This window comes from Octodon degus, unplaced genomic scaffold (genome assembly GCF_000260255.1).
Source record: "Octodon degus isolate 3935 unplaced genomic scaffold, OctDeg1.0 scaffold00011, whole genome shotgun sequence".
Taxonomy (NCBI): Eukaryota; Metazoa; Chordata; class Mammalia; order Rodentia; family Octodontidae; genus Octodon; species Octodon degus.
In genome coordinates, this window is record NW_004524587.1 from 25,942,821 (window position 1) to 25,962,418 (window position 19,598).

At 53.0% G+C, this 19,598-nt stretch overlaps 1 protein-coding gene across 1 annotated transcript in view; it reads left to right on the top strand.

Moving 5' to 3' along the window:
* Cngb1 (cyclic nucleotide gated channel beta 1) overlaps window positions 1-19,598 on the top strand; it is a 76,527-nt gene that overhangs the window by 47,604 nt on the left and 9,325 nt on the right. Inside the window, exons 21-31 of the mRNA XM_004626047.1 lie at window positions 2,084-2,292; window positions 3,898-3,948; window positions 4,391-4,477; window positions 6,666-6,730; window positions 7,565-7,687; window positions 11,514-11,655; window positions 12,461-12,620; window positions 13,930-14,027; window positions 14,119-14,202; window positions 16,349-16,467; window positions 16,700-16,846. Of these exons, the coding sequence (XP_004626104.1) occupies window positions 2,084-2,292; window positions 3,898-3,948; window positions 4,391-4,477; window positions 6,666-6,730; window positions 7,565-7,687; window positions 11,514-11,655; window positions 12,461-12,620; window positions 13,930-14,027; window positions 14,119-14,202; window positions 16,349-16,467; window positions 16,700-16,846 (1,285 nt within the window). The remainder of the gene's footprint in view (window positions 1-2,083; window positions 2,293-3,897; window positions 3,949-4,390; window positions 4,478-6,665; window positions 6,731-7,564; window positions 7,688-11,513; window positions 11,656-12,460; window positions 12,621-13,929; window positions 14,028-14,118; window positions 14,203-16,348; window positions 16,468-16,699; window positions 16,847-19,598) is intronic.

Here is a 19,598-nt window from a genome sequence, read left to right on the forward strand (position 1 = left end):
GTTCATTGAGCCAGTTAGAGTCTCAGTTTGGCTTGGCCCAGGAATGGCTGCAGCTTCCTTCTGAAGGTTAGGTTCAAGGCACAGCAGCCTGGGACAAGGTCCAAACGTGTTCCCTTTTTTTGGGGTGAGAAGGTAGGTAGAGGAAAGAAGGATACTCAAGTCATCCCAGGTGAGATCATTAGACTGGTAAGCCCTTTCCTTACAAATCAGACAGGGAAAAGGGGACATGGACCTGAACAATTCCCTTGGCTCCCACCACCTCCCAAAAGTGGAAATCGAGGAGCAAAGGGTGAGGACAGGGCATGAAATTTCAGTCTGGATCAAGAATGGGACAGAGTCCAACAAGAGAAACATAAGGAGGGGGCTTTGACTCAGGAAGCACTGGATAGGCAGATGGGACGGGTGCCGGTTGGCTGGAGGCTTGTCTGGAGGACATGACGCAGCTGCGGTAGCTGCAGCTGGGAGCCCTACTGGAGGAGCAGGGCCATAGGAGGTGTTCCGCTGAGAGGGCAGGAGGATGCTAAGGGAAAAGGAAGTCAGCAGGGTCCTTGGTCAGGGAGGAATTGGCATGGAAGGGAAGCAGAGAGGGCACAGACAGGGAAAGGAGGAGCATGGGAGAGGCTTCGCATAAAGAGCACAGCAGGAAAGCGTAGAGTGTAAGTAATGCACCAACATGAGCTATTTCAGGCCACTCCTTTAACCCATGGCAGTAATTATACAGATCTTGCAAAATGGACACATCAGACACCATGGACAGGCCACCAAGACCTGTTGCCCAGGTCTGTGGCCATGGTGTGTTATAAAAAAATATCAGCTACTCGGGTTTCAGTAGCTTCAGCTACTGAATAGATAGAGAGGTTTGAGATTTTTGTAGCAGGCAGGGAGGATGAAAGGGAATAGAAGATATAGAAACCCAGGTCTGAGGAATGGATGTTGCTGGGTGGTCTCAGCTAAAGGAAAGGAGGCTCAGGAGAGGGCTTGGGGTCCCCTCATAGAGGGCTCTCTCCTGTGGCTTGGCATCAGACATAATGAATGACGCAAGGTAGAGACTACTGGACAGATTTTTGTAAAAACAACGAGGCATAGGATTTAATTCCTGGGTGCAGACAGACCGAGGAGAAAAAGACTGTCCATGAACAAAGAAGTGTGGGGGCTCTTTTATGGGACTTGCACAGGTGGGGGTTTGGCAAGGGACATTATGTGAGGTCTGAGCAAGCATCAGTGGCCAGAGTCCTCAGAGTGTCCAGTTCAAGTGTATGGATGTCCTGGTGTCAGGGAGGTTCTGTGCTCTGTCTTCCCTCCTAAGAACCCCGTCTTGTGTTGGCCAAGGGCAGCCACACCTGTGATGAGCTAGTTTTTTCCGAGAACAGCATGACTGCTGACATATGGATGCTGGGAAAGTCCTGCCCAAGTCTAGCTTGATAGAAAGGAAGGCAGGCAAGCAAAGTGTTGGCTTCTTGGGTATCTGCTAATAGTGCCATCCTCAGCCGCGTGTCCAGCTGTGGTGCACATGTGCAATCCTAGCACTTAGGGGGCTGAGGAAAGAGCATTGTTAGGGGTTTGCGGCTAGTCTACATAGTGAGTTCAAGGCCAGCCTGAACTATGTAAAGAGATCCTGTCTCAAAAAAACCCCAAAAGGCATAATAATAATGATGGTGCCACCATATCCCCTCCTCCGAATACTGTCGTGTATAAGAGCCTGGAAGTGATTTGTTTTTAAAGTAAAGAAAGTTTTAGGGGCTGGTGAGATGGCTCAGTGGTCTAAAGCACCTACTTAGAACAAGCTTAGCAAAGCCCAGCGACCACAGTTCAATCCCCCAGCACCACATGCTAACCAGCCCTGCCCCCTGGTGGGCTGAGCTGGCCACACACATACACACACACACACACACACACACACACACACACAGATAAATTTTTAAAAAAAGAAAGTTTTATACACACACACACACACACACTCATAGAGTTGTGAAAATACCACATGTAGTGAAGTGCAGGCACAGAGTCAAAAGTCTCACGTGGCTGCCGCGCCCGCCCCGTCCCTCGGCACCCTGCTCCAGCTGTCTGCCCGTCCCTCCTGTAGACCTCATGTACATCCTGTGGCTGTTCTTCGTGGTGCTGGCCTGGAACTGGAACTGCTGGCTGATTCCTGTGCGCTGGGCCTTCCCCTACCAGACGCCTGGCAACATCCACCTGTGGCTGCTGATGGATTACCTGTGCGACCTCATTTACCTCCTGGACATCACTGTCTTCCAGATCCGCCTGCAGTTTGTCAGAGGCGGGGACATCATTGTGAGTCACAGGCAGGCAGAGGGGGGACCAGAGCAGATGTCACAGCCAGAGCTTCCAGGGCCTTCTCCCTGATGCTACGATGAATGCCAAACTCAGTGAACAAGGAAATCTCAGGAGCAGCTGCCGGTGCATGTCAGCAGCGCAAGTGCTTAGTCCGCATACCTTTCATAGGGTCAAATGATGCATGTCCCGTGTTCATTTGGTCTCTGAACCACTGATATAAGAAGGATGCAGAAGTGGTCCAGCACGTGGGCTTTGGGACAGGTGTCCGTGGCTGGATCGCCTCTCTGGGCCTCAGTTTCTCACCTGTAAAATGGGTTTGGTGCTAGTTCCTGTCAAGTAGCAGTGGTGTGAAGTTCAGTTGCAATGGTGGACACAGCATGCTTGGCTCCAGCAACTGCTGGCAATCACTGTATCCTGGGGCTCCTGAAAAGGGCACGGTGACCTCTGTTACTTGGGCCACTGTGAGACTCCATACCCTGGGTCAGGCCCCACTTACTGAGGAGGAAACTAAGGTTCTGGCTGTGACTCATCAAAAACAGGTGGTATAGTCCGTCTCCCTGTGCAAGTCCCTCTGAAATTCCACACTGAGGGTGGGGCTGGAGCTCAAAGGTAGAGCAGACAAGTTGCCCAGCACGCGAGGGCCTTGGGCTGGATCCCCAGGGTGGCCGCACAGGCTCTCCTGTATGCAGACAAGTTGAAGTTTTGCCTCTTAAATGACTTTGAGGAGTTAGGGCTGGTGGTACATTACCAAACCCCTGTGGCGGGATATCTGTCTAACCTGCCCAGCAATATGGCACACGGATACAAAAGAAAGACAAAGACAAAAAGTTCTTCAGTTGAGGAGCTCTAGGATGACTCAATATTCTCTCTGGAACAAAAGCTCTTGGCTTTATTGGTGTCCACCAGGGAGGTGGGTGGGGCTCTTGCCAAGTGCATTGGGAGAAGCAGCTTTGTAGGCGCGCCAGGCTCAGAGGCCCCCAATCAGCAACGCACAGGTAGTTTTGATGTGTGCAAGGCTGGCATCCTTCCTGCCAAGAACATTTGTTTCAATATAGCCAGCTCCACATAGCTCAGTAGAGGAGAGGTCAGGCGCAGGTTGTGGCAAGAGCTTTGTTTCTCAGGAGACAGCAGCGTAGCAGCCTCGCACAGTAAATCCCTGCAATACCAACATGCAGGAGGCTGAGGCAGGAGGATGTAGTGTGTCATGTCAAAAACAAAGCAAAACATGAATAGCTTAGAGGAAAGAGAATTCTCTGGCCATTCTCTTCCCTAGTCTGATCAGCGCAGTGGCCAGCTCCTTGGGGAGTTAAGTTGAAAGTGGCCCCAGGAAAACTTACACACTAGGGAATGAGCCTTGGGGCCCTTGCTTGGCATCCAGGAAACCAGGATCTAGCTGGTGACCATAGACAGTGCCCTTCCCGCTGGGCCTCAGCTGCTGAAGCTCAGCAGGTCCTCTCTGACTCCACTGCTGCAGGCTGCTCTGATAGGGAAGGGAAGGGTTTCTGTGTGGGGACAAGGGAGGGGTGATTCCATGGTGGCTTCCTGTAGGTCAGGAGTTAAGCTCTAAAGCCATCTCACTGTCATTATTCCATTTTCTTCCAGATGGACAAGAAGGAGATACGAAACAACTACCTGAAGTCTCGCCGATTTAAGGTGTGTGTTGGGGTAGAAGATGTAGTGGCTGGGAGGGCCCCTGGGCTGAGTAGTTGGGAGCCCATGTGACACGGTACCACTGGAGGGCTGCTGGGCACAGCTCCCAGGGGTGTGTCCATGGGCGTCCCCTCTGTCCCTTCTGGGGCTAGCGCAGACAGGGTAGTACTCAAAGGTCACCTTTCTGGTCTTTATCCTTCTGCTCCCTTTGTGGGGGGAGGGCACAGTGGCCATTGTCACAGCAATGGAGCTGACATTGGACTGGGCAGGCAGTCCTGGAAGCCACGTAGGCTTCTTGGTGGGCACCTCCTGGCCTCTGGGGGGAGGCCCTCAGGGACGTTCTGACCTCCCCTGTCTGTGGGGGGCAGACTCCACTCCTCATTCACTCATGCTTAGACCGAGGGCTACATGTTTGACACACTGTGGGGTCCTCTTGGGGTTTCAGATGGACGTGGTCTGCCTCCTGCCCTTGGATTTCCTCTACTTGAAATTTGGGGTGAACCCCCTTCTCCGCCTACCCCGCTGTTTAAAGGTGAGACTGGTGGCTCCTCCCTGCTGCCTTCTGTCCTCCAGGGCAGCTGGGGACGGGAAGGTGTCCCCAGGGGAGCTGCTTGTACTCTCAGCCCATCTTGGTGGAAAGGGATTCCAGTGGCTGTGCCTCTGCAGCACCACCTGTGGGGTACGATCAGGTGCTGGCTCCTCCACCCTGAGACTTGAGTGTTGTTCTGAGCACACTGTGAAGATGAGGGGCCCAGGGTGTAGACAGGCTGAGCAGCTGGACTGAGTCACAGGGATAGGAAGGAGTGGAGTCGACCCACATGCAGGCAGCCTGCTTCCTCCACTGGAGTCTCTTAGTAATTACGGGGCTGCACCGGGGGCTTCTGCCTTATGACGGGCTCCACTGTAAAGATGGCAGTTTGGCACGTACTGAGTTAGGAGCAGGCAAGCACCAGGCAAGTGCTGGTCAGTGCACAGCCCCTCACCACTTGGGTACTGGCCGGTGACGGGTGGTGTTCCAGTGTTTAACCTGCCTTCTGTGGGGCAGAGCCCTGCTCCCAGGGGGTCGGCCGGGCACAGTGCGGACTGCAGCCTGGGCAGCTGCTCTTACAGGAGCGCAGGGTAGACAGCGGCTCAGAGCCCCCGGGACCCCCAGATGGCTTTGGCTGGCCAAGCGATTGAATTCATCTTTCTCTTTACACGATGCCTCATGCTTTCGGTTTTGTTTGGGAGAGTTTTTTGTTTGGGGTTTTTTGAAAAAAAAAAAACAACTTCTCCTCATTTATGCAGTTCAAACTGGCCTTGAACTCACTGTGTAGCCCAGTCTGGCCTCTAACTCATGACAATCCTCCTGCCTCAGCCTCCCAAGTGCTGCAATTACAGGTGTGCGCCACCATGCCTGGCTGATGTTTGGTGCCTTTATCAAAAATCAGTAAATGATGGAATTTATTTTAAAAAAAAAAAAAGAAGTAAATGCAATGAGAGAAATATGCCAGAGAATGCTAGGACAAGCAAGCACACCACACTAGCTCTAAGCCCAGAAGCTACCAAGGGGAAGAGGAGAAGGGGCGCCATTCCAGGCCTCCAGGGGCTGCAGAAGCTGCTGGGGAGCCAAGCCTCATGTGAGAAGGGCCGAGCCTTTGGGCCAAGTCGGATCTCAGATGTGGAAGTGAGACGCCTCACGTGGCAAGTGTGGTGTGTGCACACACGGGCTTGCCATCTGGCCCAGCTTAGAGGGGGCAGCCTCTTGAGCCCCAGAAAGGCCCAAGCCTGAGGTTGTCCCGCAGCCAGCGTAATCTCTGGATGGTGTTAGAATGGACACCTGGATGCTGACTAGCACATGCCCTAGGACAGTGGTGGCGAGTCTGTGGCACTTGTGGCATCTGTGGCGTGCTGCAGTAGGCTGTTTGTATCACTGAAAGCTCTAAAAGGTTCTCCACCACTCCCTGAGGACATTTGCATTGATATTATTTTCCAGTATCAAAAATCCAGTGTGGATAAGCATGTAGAGGAGGTGCAGCATAAAGCAAACGGCTGGAAGCTCTGAGGCTGATCTGGGTTCAGGGCTGCCCCCCACTCCCAGGGGGCTCCAGACAAGTCACCAGACTGTCCCAAGTGTCAGTTTCCTCTCTGACAAAGGAGAATGATAGAGTGTGGGCTGTAGCTCACTGGTGGGACACTTGTCTAGCACGCAAGATCCTCAGCCCTGAAAAAAAGATAGCACATATTTCATAGGTAAATAAGAAATAAGATAGGTAAAGAGGCACTAATCTTATAACTGGAGCTCAGTAAAGTAATTAGCATTTTACTTTTGTTACCTTACACAGCCTTTGAAGGACATAGTGGGGGTTGTAAAGTGTTTTATTATAAAATCGTTTTCTTTATAAGTGAACATGCAAAATAGGGCCTCTACCTTGGGACGCATGAACATCCAGAAGCTTCATGATGGGATTAAAAAGGTCTGGGAGTCCCCAGAAAGACTAAGCCAGCAGAGAGAACACAATTATATAGGACATGGCTGCCATCAGATTCCTAAATGGGGTTTCCAGCCTCAGCTGCCCAAGGGCAAAGTATCCTTTGGTTTGATTGTTCACCCTCTGTCCAGCCCCTCCCCCTTCAGGGAGACGGGCCTCTGTCTCACACCCCAGGGGGAAGGGCAGGGAGGTGAGGGCAGGGTGCACCCAGGACAGCGGCTGCCCCTGATGCCGTCCTCTTCCTCCCAGTACATGGCCTTCTTCGAGTTTAACAACCGCTTGGAAGCCATCCTCAGCAAGGCCTACGTTTACAGGTGAGACACCCCTGTACCTCATGCACATGCATGAACATAAGTGCACACTTCCCCCGCGTGCACACTGTATGTGTGCACTTGCACACCCAGGGTGAGGCATCCCCTGCCCATTTCTGCCCCTTTCACCTCCCCTGCTCTCCAGCCCCCATTGCCTGTGGGAGCCAGAAGCTGGGCTTCTTCCTAGCCCAACCCCTTCTCTTCAGGGATGTTTGTTCTTTAGAGAATCGGGATTGTCCCATTTCTTCTAATTGTAACAGGATGACAAGAGTGGCCCACTAGTATTCTGGCTCAGTGCAAGGATCTGAAGCCACCAGTGTAGCTCCAGGGGAAGGCAACATTTATAAGGATAGTGGGTGGCTCACAGACACCAAGGTTGGGCACTAGACCGGCCAGCCACGCTAGGGGAGCAGGACTCCCAGCACCTCTCTCCTGGGGTGCACAGCCTCACCCTCACTGCTCTGCACACCCCGTCCACTACCTGCTCCTCCCAGGGCCACGTTTCTCCTCTGACCCCACCGCCCCAGAACTCACGTGTGCAGCTAATGCTGCCACCCCACGGCAACTCCAGCCCTGAGTCTTCGCACGCTCCCGACCCACCATCACCATCCTTAACTGGCTCAGCCTTAAAGAGTCCCACAGGGCTGGGCCAGCTGCAGCTGCATCCAAATGGCCAGGTTTCCACCCTTTGCACAGCTGGGCAGAACTGTGTGGCTCCACTGGGGGACCTCTGAGGTGGGCTTTGAGGGAGGTGAGGGCTGGCTGCCTCCCCACAGTCCCGCCTGGAGGTGTCACCTCCACTCTCATAGCTGTGCCCACGTTCCTCCTGTTCTGCAGGGTCATCAGGACCACAGCCTACCTGCTGTACAGCTTGCATCTGAACTCGTGTCTTTATTACTGGGCCTCGGCCTTTGAGGGCCTTGGCTCCACTCACTGGGTTTATGATGGCGTGGGAAACAGGTGAGCTCTGCTTCCTCCACAGCCACATCTGGGTGGTCTTGTTCTTCATAACTCATAGCACAAAGACTCCTAGAAAGGAGTCCATTGCCACCATGTTGCCAAGGCTGCCTTGCTTCCAAGGAGTCATTGGCAGGACAGGGTTCAAGGGCCCCATCTCCACGTCTTCCTGAGCACATGCTGCATGCCAGGCAGAGGGTAGACACACAAACGAGACTTGCTAGGAAGGTCTTCTCAGCACAGCCAGGCGTGGTGGTGCACACCTATAATCCTAGTACTCAGGAGGCTGAGGCAGGAGGATCACTGTGAGTTGGAGGCCAGCCTGTGCTACATAGTGAGTTCAAGGCCAGCCTGAACTACATAGCAAGCCCTGTCTAAAAAAATCCTCTCAGCACCCCAAAGTCCTGTAGGTTGATAAATGCATGGAGCAGGTACATGCTCTCCACCAGCCCGTGGGTGAGGCCGATGGCAAGCCCTGGTGTGCTTCTCTGCACTGCTCTTCGGGCAGGGTCAGCCATAGAGGAACTGAAAAACCAGGGCAACCCATCACCAGTCCTACACAGGGAGACACGCTACAGTGATGATGATGATGATGATGATGATGATGATGATGATGATGATGATGACGATGACAGTAGCCGTGCACCTCACAGAGCACTTATTACTATTTATATGTAGCAGCCCCGATCAAAGCACTTAACACAGTCCCTGTGCTTCTTCCCATATGACAGAAGAAGTGCCAAGTCAAGGTCACACCGTTCATGTTACAGGGCTGGGGCCCAAGCAGGATGGTTACAGAGCCTCGACTAGTGGACTGTGTCCCCAAGGGAAAAGAAAAGTGCTTGGTGCCCGGGGTGGGGATGGGGGTATGGGAATGGGTGAGGCACACTGCGCCAAAGTTAAGCTAGTTAGGCGCGGCCTTGGTTTTGGAAGATGCAGAGCAGGACAGAGATCCCGGAAGGAGGGAATCATGTGGAGAGAGGTAAGATTTTTCTGGGTAAGATGGCAAGTGTCTGTTCTCTCAGCTACTCGAGTGCTAACCAGGAAGGTTAGAAGTTCGAGGCCAGCCCGGGGAAACTTGGGGAGATTCTGTTTCAAAATAAAAAGAACTGGGTGTGCCATTCAGTAGTAGAGCTCTTGCCTACCACGTGCACCAGGCCTTGGGTTCTAGTCATAGCCTTGCAAACACCAAATAATAAAATAAAATTTAAAAGTGGGATGGTAGGGAATTGCAAGATAATAAAGTCAAGGATTGGGAGCCCAGTATGGCTGAAAGGCACTGGGTCAGTGGAAGTTTCTAGAAAGGTGGGTGCAGCCACGTTGCCAAGCAGTCTTCCCAAGGAATTCAAACCTTGCTCTCCAGGGCTGGACGTCCCCCAGGGTCTTCACAGCATTTGGTATACAGCTGTTATGGGCAAGCCAGGCTGCCAGGGTGAGGCCTGCGTAGAACTTTGGGCAGTTGTCCACTGTGTGTTGATAGAGTTCTTACTCCTTTTTAAAATTCACCCCCCTGTGGAATTTGCAGCTAAATTCTGAGACAATGTCCGCTTTTCCAAGGAGACTTTCCTGGCTTTCCTTCCATTCTCAAAAGGGTTTATGCTTCAGTAATGCAAGGACCCACTTTCGGGCGGTGGCAGTCATGGGAGGAGATGGCCAGGAAGAAGGGGACCTGGATTCCAGCATGTGCGGTTATTGTCCAGCTCTGGGAAGTGGAGGGAGGGTCCCTGCAGAGCCACAGTGGGAAACACAGTACTTCCTGAAGGTCTCTAGGAGGTGCCATGCCAATGAAAGATTACTCCAGTGAGGAAACGCTTGGGGGGAAGCTAGAGCTTTGCGGACGTCACTCCTTTGTCCTCTCTCTGTTGGCGCCCCTCCCCCTCAGTCGTGGTCCCTCAGCTCCCAGCCCGGGTCTGAAGGATAGACTGCTCGGTCCCCACCAGAGCTGCTTAGGGCGCCCTCTGGTGGCCAGGACACGTACGATGGGAGCTGGACTGGGCAGGCTGTGCGCCCTGAGACTTCCAGGCATCTGGAGACAAAGAAGCCCGTGAAGCCCGGAGCCACGCCTAGTTAGAAGCAGAGTCTGCCCCCCTAGTTGCCCAGCAACCTCTGCCCCGCTCTCCCAGCGCTCAGCACACGCTGCCCACCCTCCCTGCAGGGCTTCCAGCGGGCTCCGCAGTGCTCTGCTGCGCCCCCTGCAGGGACCGACGACCAGCCACTCCCTCCCCGCTGCACTTTCTCGTGCTCACGGTTGCTGCGCAGGATGTTCCGCGCCATCCACATTTCATGTCTCCCGCGCCTGAAGACATGAAGGAATCTGCAGGGTTAGACAGCTCAAAAGTAGCTCTGAGCTCTTTTAGTCCGGAGCGCGTGTTTGAGCTCCGAGGCTGCATAAGCAGCTGGCGAGTTGGAGGTAGAAAGCCCAGGAAAGCCGACCGTCTCCTCCCTCTCGCAACTCCTCCTGTCTCCCCCTTCCTAGCTCCTGGCAGACTTGGCCTGAGGTGTGGCCAGGTCTGGGGGACTTTTGCTGCTTTGGATGATTAGACAAGCCCAGAGCACTTCTCGTGCCGTTTACCACACAGCAGGACCCCCAGCACCTGCACCTCCCTTCCGCAAGGATCCTCCCGGCTCTGGCACCTGCCGGCTGCTGATGGTGGGAGCTCCTTTTCCTTTGGGGGCGGGGGGGGGGGGGAGGCTCAATTTCACCTCCTGGAAAATGGATGAAGAGGAAGAAGGGTCAGGAAAGGTGGCTGCCAAGAGAGTGCCCCTCCGCGGCCACAGGAGGCTGCTTCCCTGCTCGCTCCTTTATAGCAAATAATGTACTTTCGTATAATTTATGCGCATGCTCCCATGTTCCTTAAATCATCTGTACAGTATTTAAAGTACCTAATACATTGCCAACGCTAAATACTTATTACACTGCATCATTTAAAGAGTAGACAAGAAAAGATAACTGTATGCTGTGTTCAGTATAGACACAATTTTTAAAAATCATTTTCTACCTGGGCTTGGTTAGAGTCCCCAAATGCAAACCTGCCGCTACAAGGGCTGACAGGATCTTGCAACTCTGATTTTGTTCTTTGTCATAGTTACTTTCTCATTGCTGGGACAAAATACCTGCTGCTCACAGTTAAAGGAAGAAAGGTTTACTTGGCTTGCTGTTGATGGAGTTTTCAGCCCATAGTCATGGCCCCAAAGCAGGGCAGTGGGGCAGAGAGCTGAGGTGGAGGAGAAACAGCTCTTGGCTTGGTGGTGAGAAGCCAGAGAGGGATCAAGAGAGGAGGAGGGAGCTGGACCCTTGCAGGCCACGCCCCCAGTGAGCCACTGCCTCCAGCCATGCCTCCCCACATCACATTTAGCTACAAACTCATCAGTGGATTAGTCCACTAAGAAGCATCACACCTCCACGATCCAATCATCCTCCCCCCTAGTTTCCACCATTGAGGCTTTGGGGGACATGTAGATAGAAACTATAACTCTCGCTTCTGTGAGCCAGCGTGACAGGATAGCAAAGGAAACAACCCTGTAAACTGTGGGGGCCCTGGCACCAGCACAGGTCTATTCTCACTCCTCCCGCCAACTCTCCCTAGATATCTTCTGGAGGGTCGGTTTTCATATCTGTCCATGCCTGTGCCCTGCAGGGGTGGGGCAGAGCCAGGGACAAACTGTGACATGCTCTGCCCAAGTCAGAGGCAGGTGCCCTGAGTCTAAGGCCTGTATGCTCTGCTCTCTTTACACGGTGCACTCTTATCACAGGTGTTGGAACCAGGTCGCCCCAGATCGGCAGGTGTGTCCTGTTGTGACCTAGGCCTCTTTCCTCTTTTCTCACCAGTTACATTCGCTGCTACTACTGGGCTGTGAAGACCCTCATCACCATCGGGGGGCTGCCTGACCCCCAGACGCTCTTTGAAATTGTCTTCCAGCTGCTGAACTATTTCACGGGTGTCTTCGCTTTCTCTGTGATGATTGGACAGGTAGCTGGGTCCCAGCCCTCCACCCACAGGGCCCCTCACTCGCTGCCTGGAGCATCAACCTCTCTGCCTGCTGCTTTGATCTAAGCTGGGGAGAGCACTGGCTGGGTGCAGGGCCCTGCTGGGCAAGAGGAAGGAGGAGGGTGGGCCCCATCCCCCATCCCTCTCCAAGGTCAAGTCCATATACAGTGTCAGGTCCCTTTGGGTTTCATGGCTTAACAAGAGTTAGGAGAAGGGCTGGTGAGATTGCTCAGTGGTCTAAAGCACCTACTTAGAACAAGCTTAGCAAAGCACAGGGACCGCGGTTCAATCCTCCAGCACCACATGCCAGCCAGCCCGCCCCCTGGTGGGCTGAGCTGGCTACGCGTGCGTACACACACACACAAATAAAATTAAAAAAAAAAAAAAAAAAGAGTTAGGAGAAGCCCCTTGTGTTTCTGACCAGCTGCAGGGGGATCTTGTTTTCTCATCAGAGCAGGTGAGACTCAGGGGTCCTCACAGGAGCCTTTGAAGGGCCCCAGCCCAAGGAACTGTATACTGGGTTCATATTTCCTCTACCAAAGGCTTGGACAAAGTGGCTAGGGTGCCTCAGAGTCAGCCCAGCCTGAAGAGGTGTCCTCTCGGGGTCTGAGGCCACCAGAGGGGCCAGCAGCTTCACTTCCTAATCCGTACTAGAGGAGGGATTTTTTTCCCACCAGGAAACTTTTGCATGCAGACGTCTGTCTTCCTCCCTCCCTTCCTCCCCTGAGGATGTGCCCCATCTGAGTCAAGTGACGCATTCTAAAACTTGCTTCCTATCCTGCCCCAGATGAGAGATGTGGTAGGGGCAGCCACTGCAGGACAGACTTACTACCGCAGCTGCATGGACAGCACAGTGAAGTACATGAACTTTTACAAGATCCCTAGATCCGTACAGAATCGTGTCAAGACCTGGTATGAGTACACCTGGCACTCACAAGGCATGCTGGGTAAGACTGTCACTGCCTCCCAAGACCTTCCGGTTCTTCCCTTGTCCTGTGTCTCTGAGGCCCAAGCACTGGGCCCTCACTTGGCTGTGGCCTCAAAGGTTTATGTGAGAGGAACCTGAAGAGGCCTAGGAGGTGGACGTCACAACACTCCTAAAGACTTGAGGGCCTGTCTCCTGGGCTCCCCTCTCTCCTCATTTCACCTTGAGACACAGCTCCGCCAGAGATCAAAGTTGAAGTTTAAACAGGGAAGGAGGAGTCCTTCCTTGGCCCCCTCTCCCATGCTTTCCTCTGCCAGGGCACCTTCACCCCACAGTGGGCACCAAGGACGTGGGCACCTGCAAAGGCCCTGAGGTCACACAAATATGGGCACATTCTCCTTCTGACTCCCTGGCTGCATGGCACTGGGCAAGCCAATGCCCCAGCTTGTCTGTAAGGATGGAGTAGTGAGGCTTCTTGGGTTGCAGAGAGGACTAACTCAGTCTTTGTAAAAAACAAGCACATGAAGTACTGGGAATATAGCTCAGTGGCAGGGCGCTTGCCTAGCATATGCAGATGGCTGGGTTCAACTCCCAGCACCACAAAAATAAATAAAATAAATAAATAAAATAAAAAAGAAGAAGAAAGATTGATTTAAAAGCCAGGCATGGTGGTGCGTACCTGTCATCCCAGCACTACAGGCTGAAGTGTAGGATTGCAGGTTTGAGCCCAGATGGGACAATTTAGTGAGACCCTATCTCAAAATACACAAGTTTTAAAAACTGGGAATGTAATTCAGTGCAAATGCCCTGTGTTCAATCCCTAGCAACACACACACACACACACACACACACACACACAGAGGGGAAAACACACAGTTGGCACATGGTAAACAGATAAACTAGCTCTTGCTAGTGTTCTCCTAGTGTATGTATGGGGGTGTGTTTCATCAACAATTTGCAAAAAACGGATGACCAGTGCTATAACCCTGGAACTCCTGATGCAGAGGCTGTGTGGTAGTGTCCAGGGAAGGACAAACTGGAAGCCCTGGGTAGGTCCATGTGGGGTGGGGGACACCTGGGACACCTGGGGTTCAGCACTCTTGCATGGAGATGACTTCCTGGAAGAGGTGACATTGGTGCTGGGTTTTTAAGAATGAGTGGGGGTTAGTTAGGGAAATGCATAGGACTTTCCGGACAGAGGAACTTATTGACAAAGGCCTGGAAGTGACAGCTGTCGGGATCTGGGACAGCAGGGAAGGTGGTCAGAGCTATAGGTGTGTGAGGGTTGGGGCTGCCCTTGCTCTGATCTCCCATGTCCTGTTCACACACAGACGAGTCGGAGTTGATGGTGCAGCTTCCAGACAAGATGCGGCTGGACCTTGCCATCGACGTGAACTATGACATCGTTAGCAAAGTGGCGCTCTTCCAGGTATGCCCTTGAAGTGCCCTCTCCTTTGGGACTCTGGGGATCCCTAGCCTGGGCATCCTCTAACAGGGCTTCTTCCTGTCCACCCGGGCAGGGCTGTGACCGGCAGATGATCTTCGACATGCTGAAGCGCCTGCGCTCTGTTGTCTACCTGCCCAATGACTACGTATGCAAGAAGGTGTGCACTGCATTGCAGGAAGTGGGCCAAGCCATTGTCCTCCCTGGAGTAGACAGGGCTGGGACACCCCGGGCATGGGGGCACTGTTGCAAAGGGTCAGGAGCTGCATTGTCAGCGGGGATCGGCCTGAGAGTGCAGCTGTCTGGGGCCCAGGCTTTGCCACGTGGGTTCACAGCTCTCTCTTTCCACGTGGGATGGAGCAGGACAGGAGCCCCAATCCACAGGGAGGGGATGGAGGAACCTTGAAGGGCCTCCCTCTTCCCATCAGGCATCCTTGGCAAAGCCATGGGGGGAGCACCCAGAGTTTGGCATTCTTGCATGGAGCTGGCAGCAAGGCTGGGACTGTGCACTGGGAAGATGTTGGCCAAGCAGGTCTGGCAAGCCTGGGAAGCCCCGGCCCAAGAAGGCCCTGACTCTAGGTGTGTGCTGTGCGGCACTAAATCTTCTGGAAGCAGAGCACTGGGGGAAGAGGGAGGAAAGGATGCTGTAGATGGCTGAGAACATAAAGCTTCAGTGTGAGGGGCTGAGAGGGGTTTGGAAACAACAGAGTGATCAGCCTGGGCATGGAAACCACTTCCTAGCTGTGCAGCCCCAGGAAGGTGGTGTGCCTCTCTGAGTCCTGTCCTTCTCACTGATAAAGTGTGGGTATGGGTAAGTACCTCCCATGCAGTGGCTGGGAGAACTCAGTAAGAGAGGCCTGTGGTCTGGTACGGTGCCTGGCACAGAGCGGGTGCCACAGCTGTGCTGTCACCTGCGGGGTGACGCAGTTTGCTTTCTTGAGAGGAGATCAATCAGGCATTGGTGAGGTCAAGGTTTCAAGGTGCGGGTGTGTGAGCAGCGCCCTCTGCCGACTGGTTCTGCTTGATGCTGTCCCTGAGATGCCCAGGGTGCTTGCTAGTGAGGTGTCAGAGACCACAGCCAGGACACTTCCTAACTGCAAAGATGTGCTGGTGTCACTGGGTGCTGTCCAGGTATGACTGACAGGTGGCGGCTGGGTGGTGCTGGGCAGGGCCTGAGGACTAGAAGGTGGCAGGCTCACTACAAGCTGTCTTTCTCCCTCCCTCCTCTCCCTCCCTCCCTCCCTCTCTCCTTCCCTCCCTCGCCCATCTCTCTGTGTTCATTCATTCACCTTGGGACTCAGCCATCATGGGAGTTTGATGAGGCCATCAGACCCTACACAGAATGGCCTCTGCCCTAGGCCCAGCTTCTCTGTTCTACCATCGTTTTCCCACAATGTCCAGTTCCTTTCCTGTGAGGATACCAGTCCGACAGGATTTGGCTTCCACCTTGTTCCAGGGTGGGCTTATCTTAGTTGTATCTGCCACCACCCTATCACCAAAGCAGGTCACATTCTAAGGTGCTGGGGATTGGGATTTCAAAATGTGGATCAGGAATGGGGTACAGTTCAGCCCATAACAGCCATGGACTCTGAAACCAAGTTGGATTTGAATCCTGGCTCTACCTCATCCTTGCTTTATGACCTTAGAAAAGTAGAATCTGGCAGGCTGAGACAGGAGGATTGCAAGTTCCAGCCCATCCTGAGCAGCTTAATGACTTAGCAGAACCCTATCTTTAAAAAAAAATTAAAAGGTCTGGGGATGTAACTCAGTGCAGAGACCTGTGTTCAATCTCCAGGGCAAAACAAACACACTGCAATCCTGCCCCACGTCAGATAGCCTTGGAGGCTAAGGACTTGGACTGCCATGGACAGGCTTGGAGAAGTGCTGTGGACTGCAGGACCTCACTGCCTGTCTCAGTGGGCAGACGCTGGCTGCTGGGGCTGCACATGGATGTTTAGTGATGGCAGAACCACCCCTCCACTTACTGGGCCTCCCTTGTGGGTGTGGGTGGAGATCCACAAAACCATTGCCCTGCACCTCCCAGCTGCCAGGTGCTTTCCATCCCATGCCACCACTGACTGCCACAAAAACCTGTCAGGTGGGCAGGGAAAGGGCTGCTCAGTCTCCCTGGTCCCTGGGTGATGTATTGGAACCCGAGAAGAAAGTGACCATCTCAGACACCACGCCAAGAGGTGGCCTTAGTCCCTGCCTTAGTGCCTCCTTGCAGGTCCACCAGCCTCTGGGCACAGCCCCCAGCTTGGAGGGTGCTCAGAGGTGGTGGAGCAGCTCAGCTTCTTCTGTTTCAGGGTGAGATTGGCCGAGAGATGTACATCATCCAGGCGGGCCAGGTGCAGGTCCTGGGTGGCCCTGATGGCAAGGCGGTGCTAGTGACGCTGAAAGCAGGATCTGTGTTTGGAGAGATCAGGTGAGAGGCGCTGGGGGGCAGGAGGCCCTGGGCATAAGCCTGGAAGGGGGTGCCAAGCGGTGGGTCTGGGTCCTTGGGCTGCAGCACTGGCCCCACTGGGCTGTGCAGGGGAGGTCTGGGTGCCCACTGGCCGCCACTGTGCCCCACAGGAGAGCCAGGGTGGCAGAGCTAAATGAGATCTGAAGCACAGCCTCCAGGCTCCTGAGGGTCTCATGGCCTCCCTTGTCCCCAGCCTGCTGGCCGTCGGGGGCGGGAACCGGCGCACTGCCAATGTCGTGGCTCATGGGTTCACCAACCTCTTTATTCTGGATAAAAAGGATTTGAATGAAATTTTGGTACACTATCCTGAGTCTCAGAAGTTGCTCCGGAAGAAGGCCAGGTATGTGCTGTATTTTTTTTTTTTTCATTAAAAAAAAAATTGCTAAGGACAAAGACTTCCTCTTGCACCCAGAGCACTGTCTGATCAAGACATTCAGCCGTCTCTCTCCTGGGCACTATGCCCCTGTTCCACCAGAGGTTGGAGTAGCATCTTCTAGGGCTCTGCTTTCCCCTTTCTCCTTTCTAGATTGAGGAAAGAGCTGTGGTCTCCACCTTTAATGTCTTTGACTCCTTGGGGGGCCGCAGGCCAGTTATGCTGTACATTGTCCCTCAGTTCACATTTGGCAGGTGTTTTCTTGTAATTACTGTCAGGTTGTCCATATTCAGCAGGAACAGTTGGAAGTGCTGTTGTGTCCCACTCAGTGAGTGAGTGGGGACAGGGGGCTGATGAGTCTTGCTTTTGTTAACTGGTGGTGAGGTTTCTGCACTATAAGTTGCTGGTTTTCTCTTGGCGATAGATAAGCACATAAACTGGGCATGGTGGTGTACACTTGTAGTCCCAGCGCTTGGCAGGCTGGACTGCCAAGACTTGGCAGGCTTGCAAGTCAAGCCAGCCTGCACTATGTAGTAAGCTCAGAGGCAGCTTGAACTACAGAGTGAGGCCCTGTCTCAGCACAACAACAAAAGTTAATTAGTAAGTTAGTTATTAACCCCAAAGGGAGTAACTGTGAGCCAGGCATGGTAGTGAATGCCTGTAATCCCAGCACTGGGAAGGCTGAGGCACGGGATTGCTGAGTTCGAGGTTAGCCGGGGCTACATAATGGATTCAAAGCCAGCCTAAACTACACAGTGGGACCCTGCCTCAGAAAACAAAGGGAATAACTTTCGACCTGTGTGCACTTCCTACCTGCCACCACACTTCCGCCCAGGGCTTTTTAGCACTTGCTCAGGGTTTCTTGCTAAATCACTGATTGCTATAAGGTCTGCAAACTTGTGATTCTTTTCTCGTTTCATATACATTCACTAGCATTCCACCACAAGGAAGAGGCTTTGCTTTGCTCCCATTTGTTTATTCATTTGTCTTTCATATGAGCATGACTTTATTTCATGAATATCCTGTTCTAGTCTCTTTCCTACTTTTATTCTGTGGTATTAGGGATTGAACTCGGGGCCTTTATGCTAAACTACTTCCCCAGCCCTATTTAATTAATTTATACTCTGGTTTCTCTTCAGATTGTATAAAGCTTTCACCTATTTAACTAATTTATCTTTTATTTTGGGTACTAAGTCACTTCGTTGCTCAGGCCGAGCTTGAAGTTGGTGTCCTCCTGCTTCAGCCTTTCCTGTGCTGGCATGACAGGAGTGTACCAACACATCTGGCGGCAGTCACTATTGTGATACTCAAATGTCCCCAGGTTGGCCAGTGGACACCTCCTCATACTGACTCTTGCGACCCTTTCTATGTGCCACCAAGTCACAGCACTTGGTGCTTCTGTGAGGAACGAAGGCACGTCTTGTGCTGTCCCTGCTGAGTCCCCAGAAATGGCCATTCCCCAAGAAGCCGCAATCCCCTACAGGGGAGACAGCAGAGGGCCATTTGGTAGGGTGTGGGGGTGCTGGGGGTTGAGCTGCAGGCCTCCCAGGAGCTGAGGGTGGAGCTACCTGCAGCCTCCCTGCAGCTCACCTGCCACTGAGCTGCCTGCAGCCTGGGAATGGTTCTTCAAAACCAAGGTCTGAGTCCTAGCAGTGCTCGCCTGAGGAACTGCCAGGAGCTATGCCTGGCCTCCCCTGCCAGCCGCACGCATGCGACTGTGTATGTGGATGAGAACAAGTAGCCAGCCACATGGAAGCAGGCACATATGGATGCCAGCGCTGATTACAGGATTACAAGCTCATCCTGTAATCCTAGCACTTAGAAGGGTGATGCAAGAGGTTGGCTGTGAGTCTGCGGCCAGGCCGGGCCACAAGTGAGTTCAAGACCAACCTCGACTACCCAGGGAGATGCTGTCTCAATAAACTAAAAAAGAAAACAAAAGCCATGGATTTTTCTGTCTATATGTCAATCACTCTATCCATAAGATGATTTCAGTCCAACACTACAGAGTCCAGGCTGCTCTTTCCTATTCCATCCTTATATAGCCCTTCTCCACGGCTGCAGAGTGTGGTTGCCTTTATCCTGTTCAGTGCTACAGTGAAAGGTAATTTCAGGATTACCTACCGCTGCTAAAAAAGAAATCTTCAGCTATCCTTGGTGGTGCAGACCTGCCATCCCAGCTACACAGGCTGAGGCAGGAGGATCATAAATTCAAAGACAGCCTGGGCTACCTAAAACGGCCTGGGGACATAGTGCAGCAGTAGAGCATTTGCCCTGCATGTGGAAGGAGGCCTTAAGGTTCTATTTCCAGATCATCATCACCAATAAATAAATAAATAGGGAGGCAGGGGAGGTAGCTCAGTGGTCTAAGCACCTGCCTAGCAAGCTTAAGGACCCAGGTTCATTCCCAGGCCACCAAAACCAGGCATGGTGGCATACTCCTGTAATTCCAGCACCAGAGAGGCTGAAACAGGATCACTAGGAGTCCAAGATGTAATCTAGTGACTAAGCAAATGCAGCAGGGGCCACAACAGAGAACAAGTGAAGCTTGTATTTTAGCCAAGAAATAGAGGATTAAAACAAACACTGTAGGGCCCACGAGATAGCTCAGTGGTCTAAAGTGCCTGCTTAGGCAAGCTTAGGCAGGTGCAGGGGACCTCAGCTTGATCCTTGGCATTGTTACATGCTGCGCCAGCTCCACCCTCAGGGTAGGCTGAGC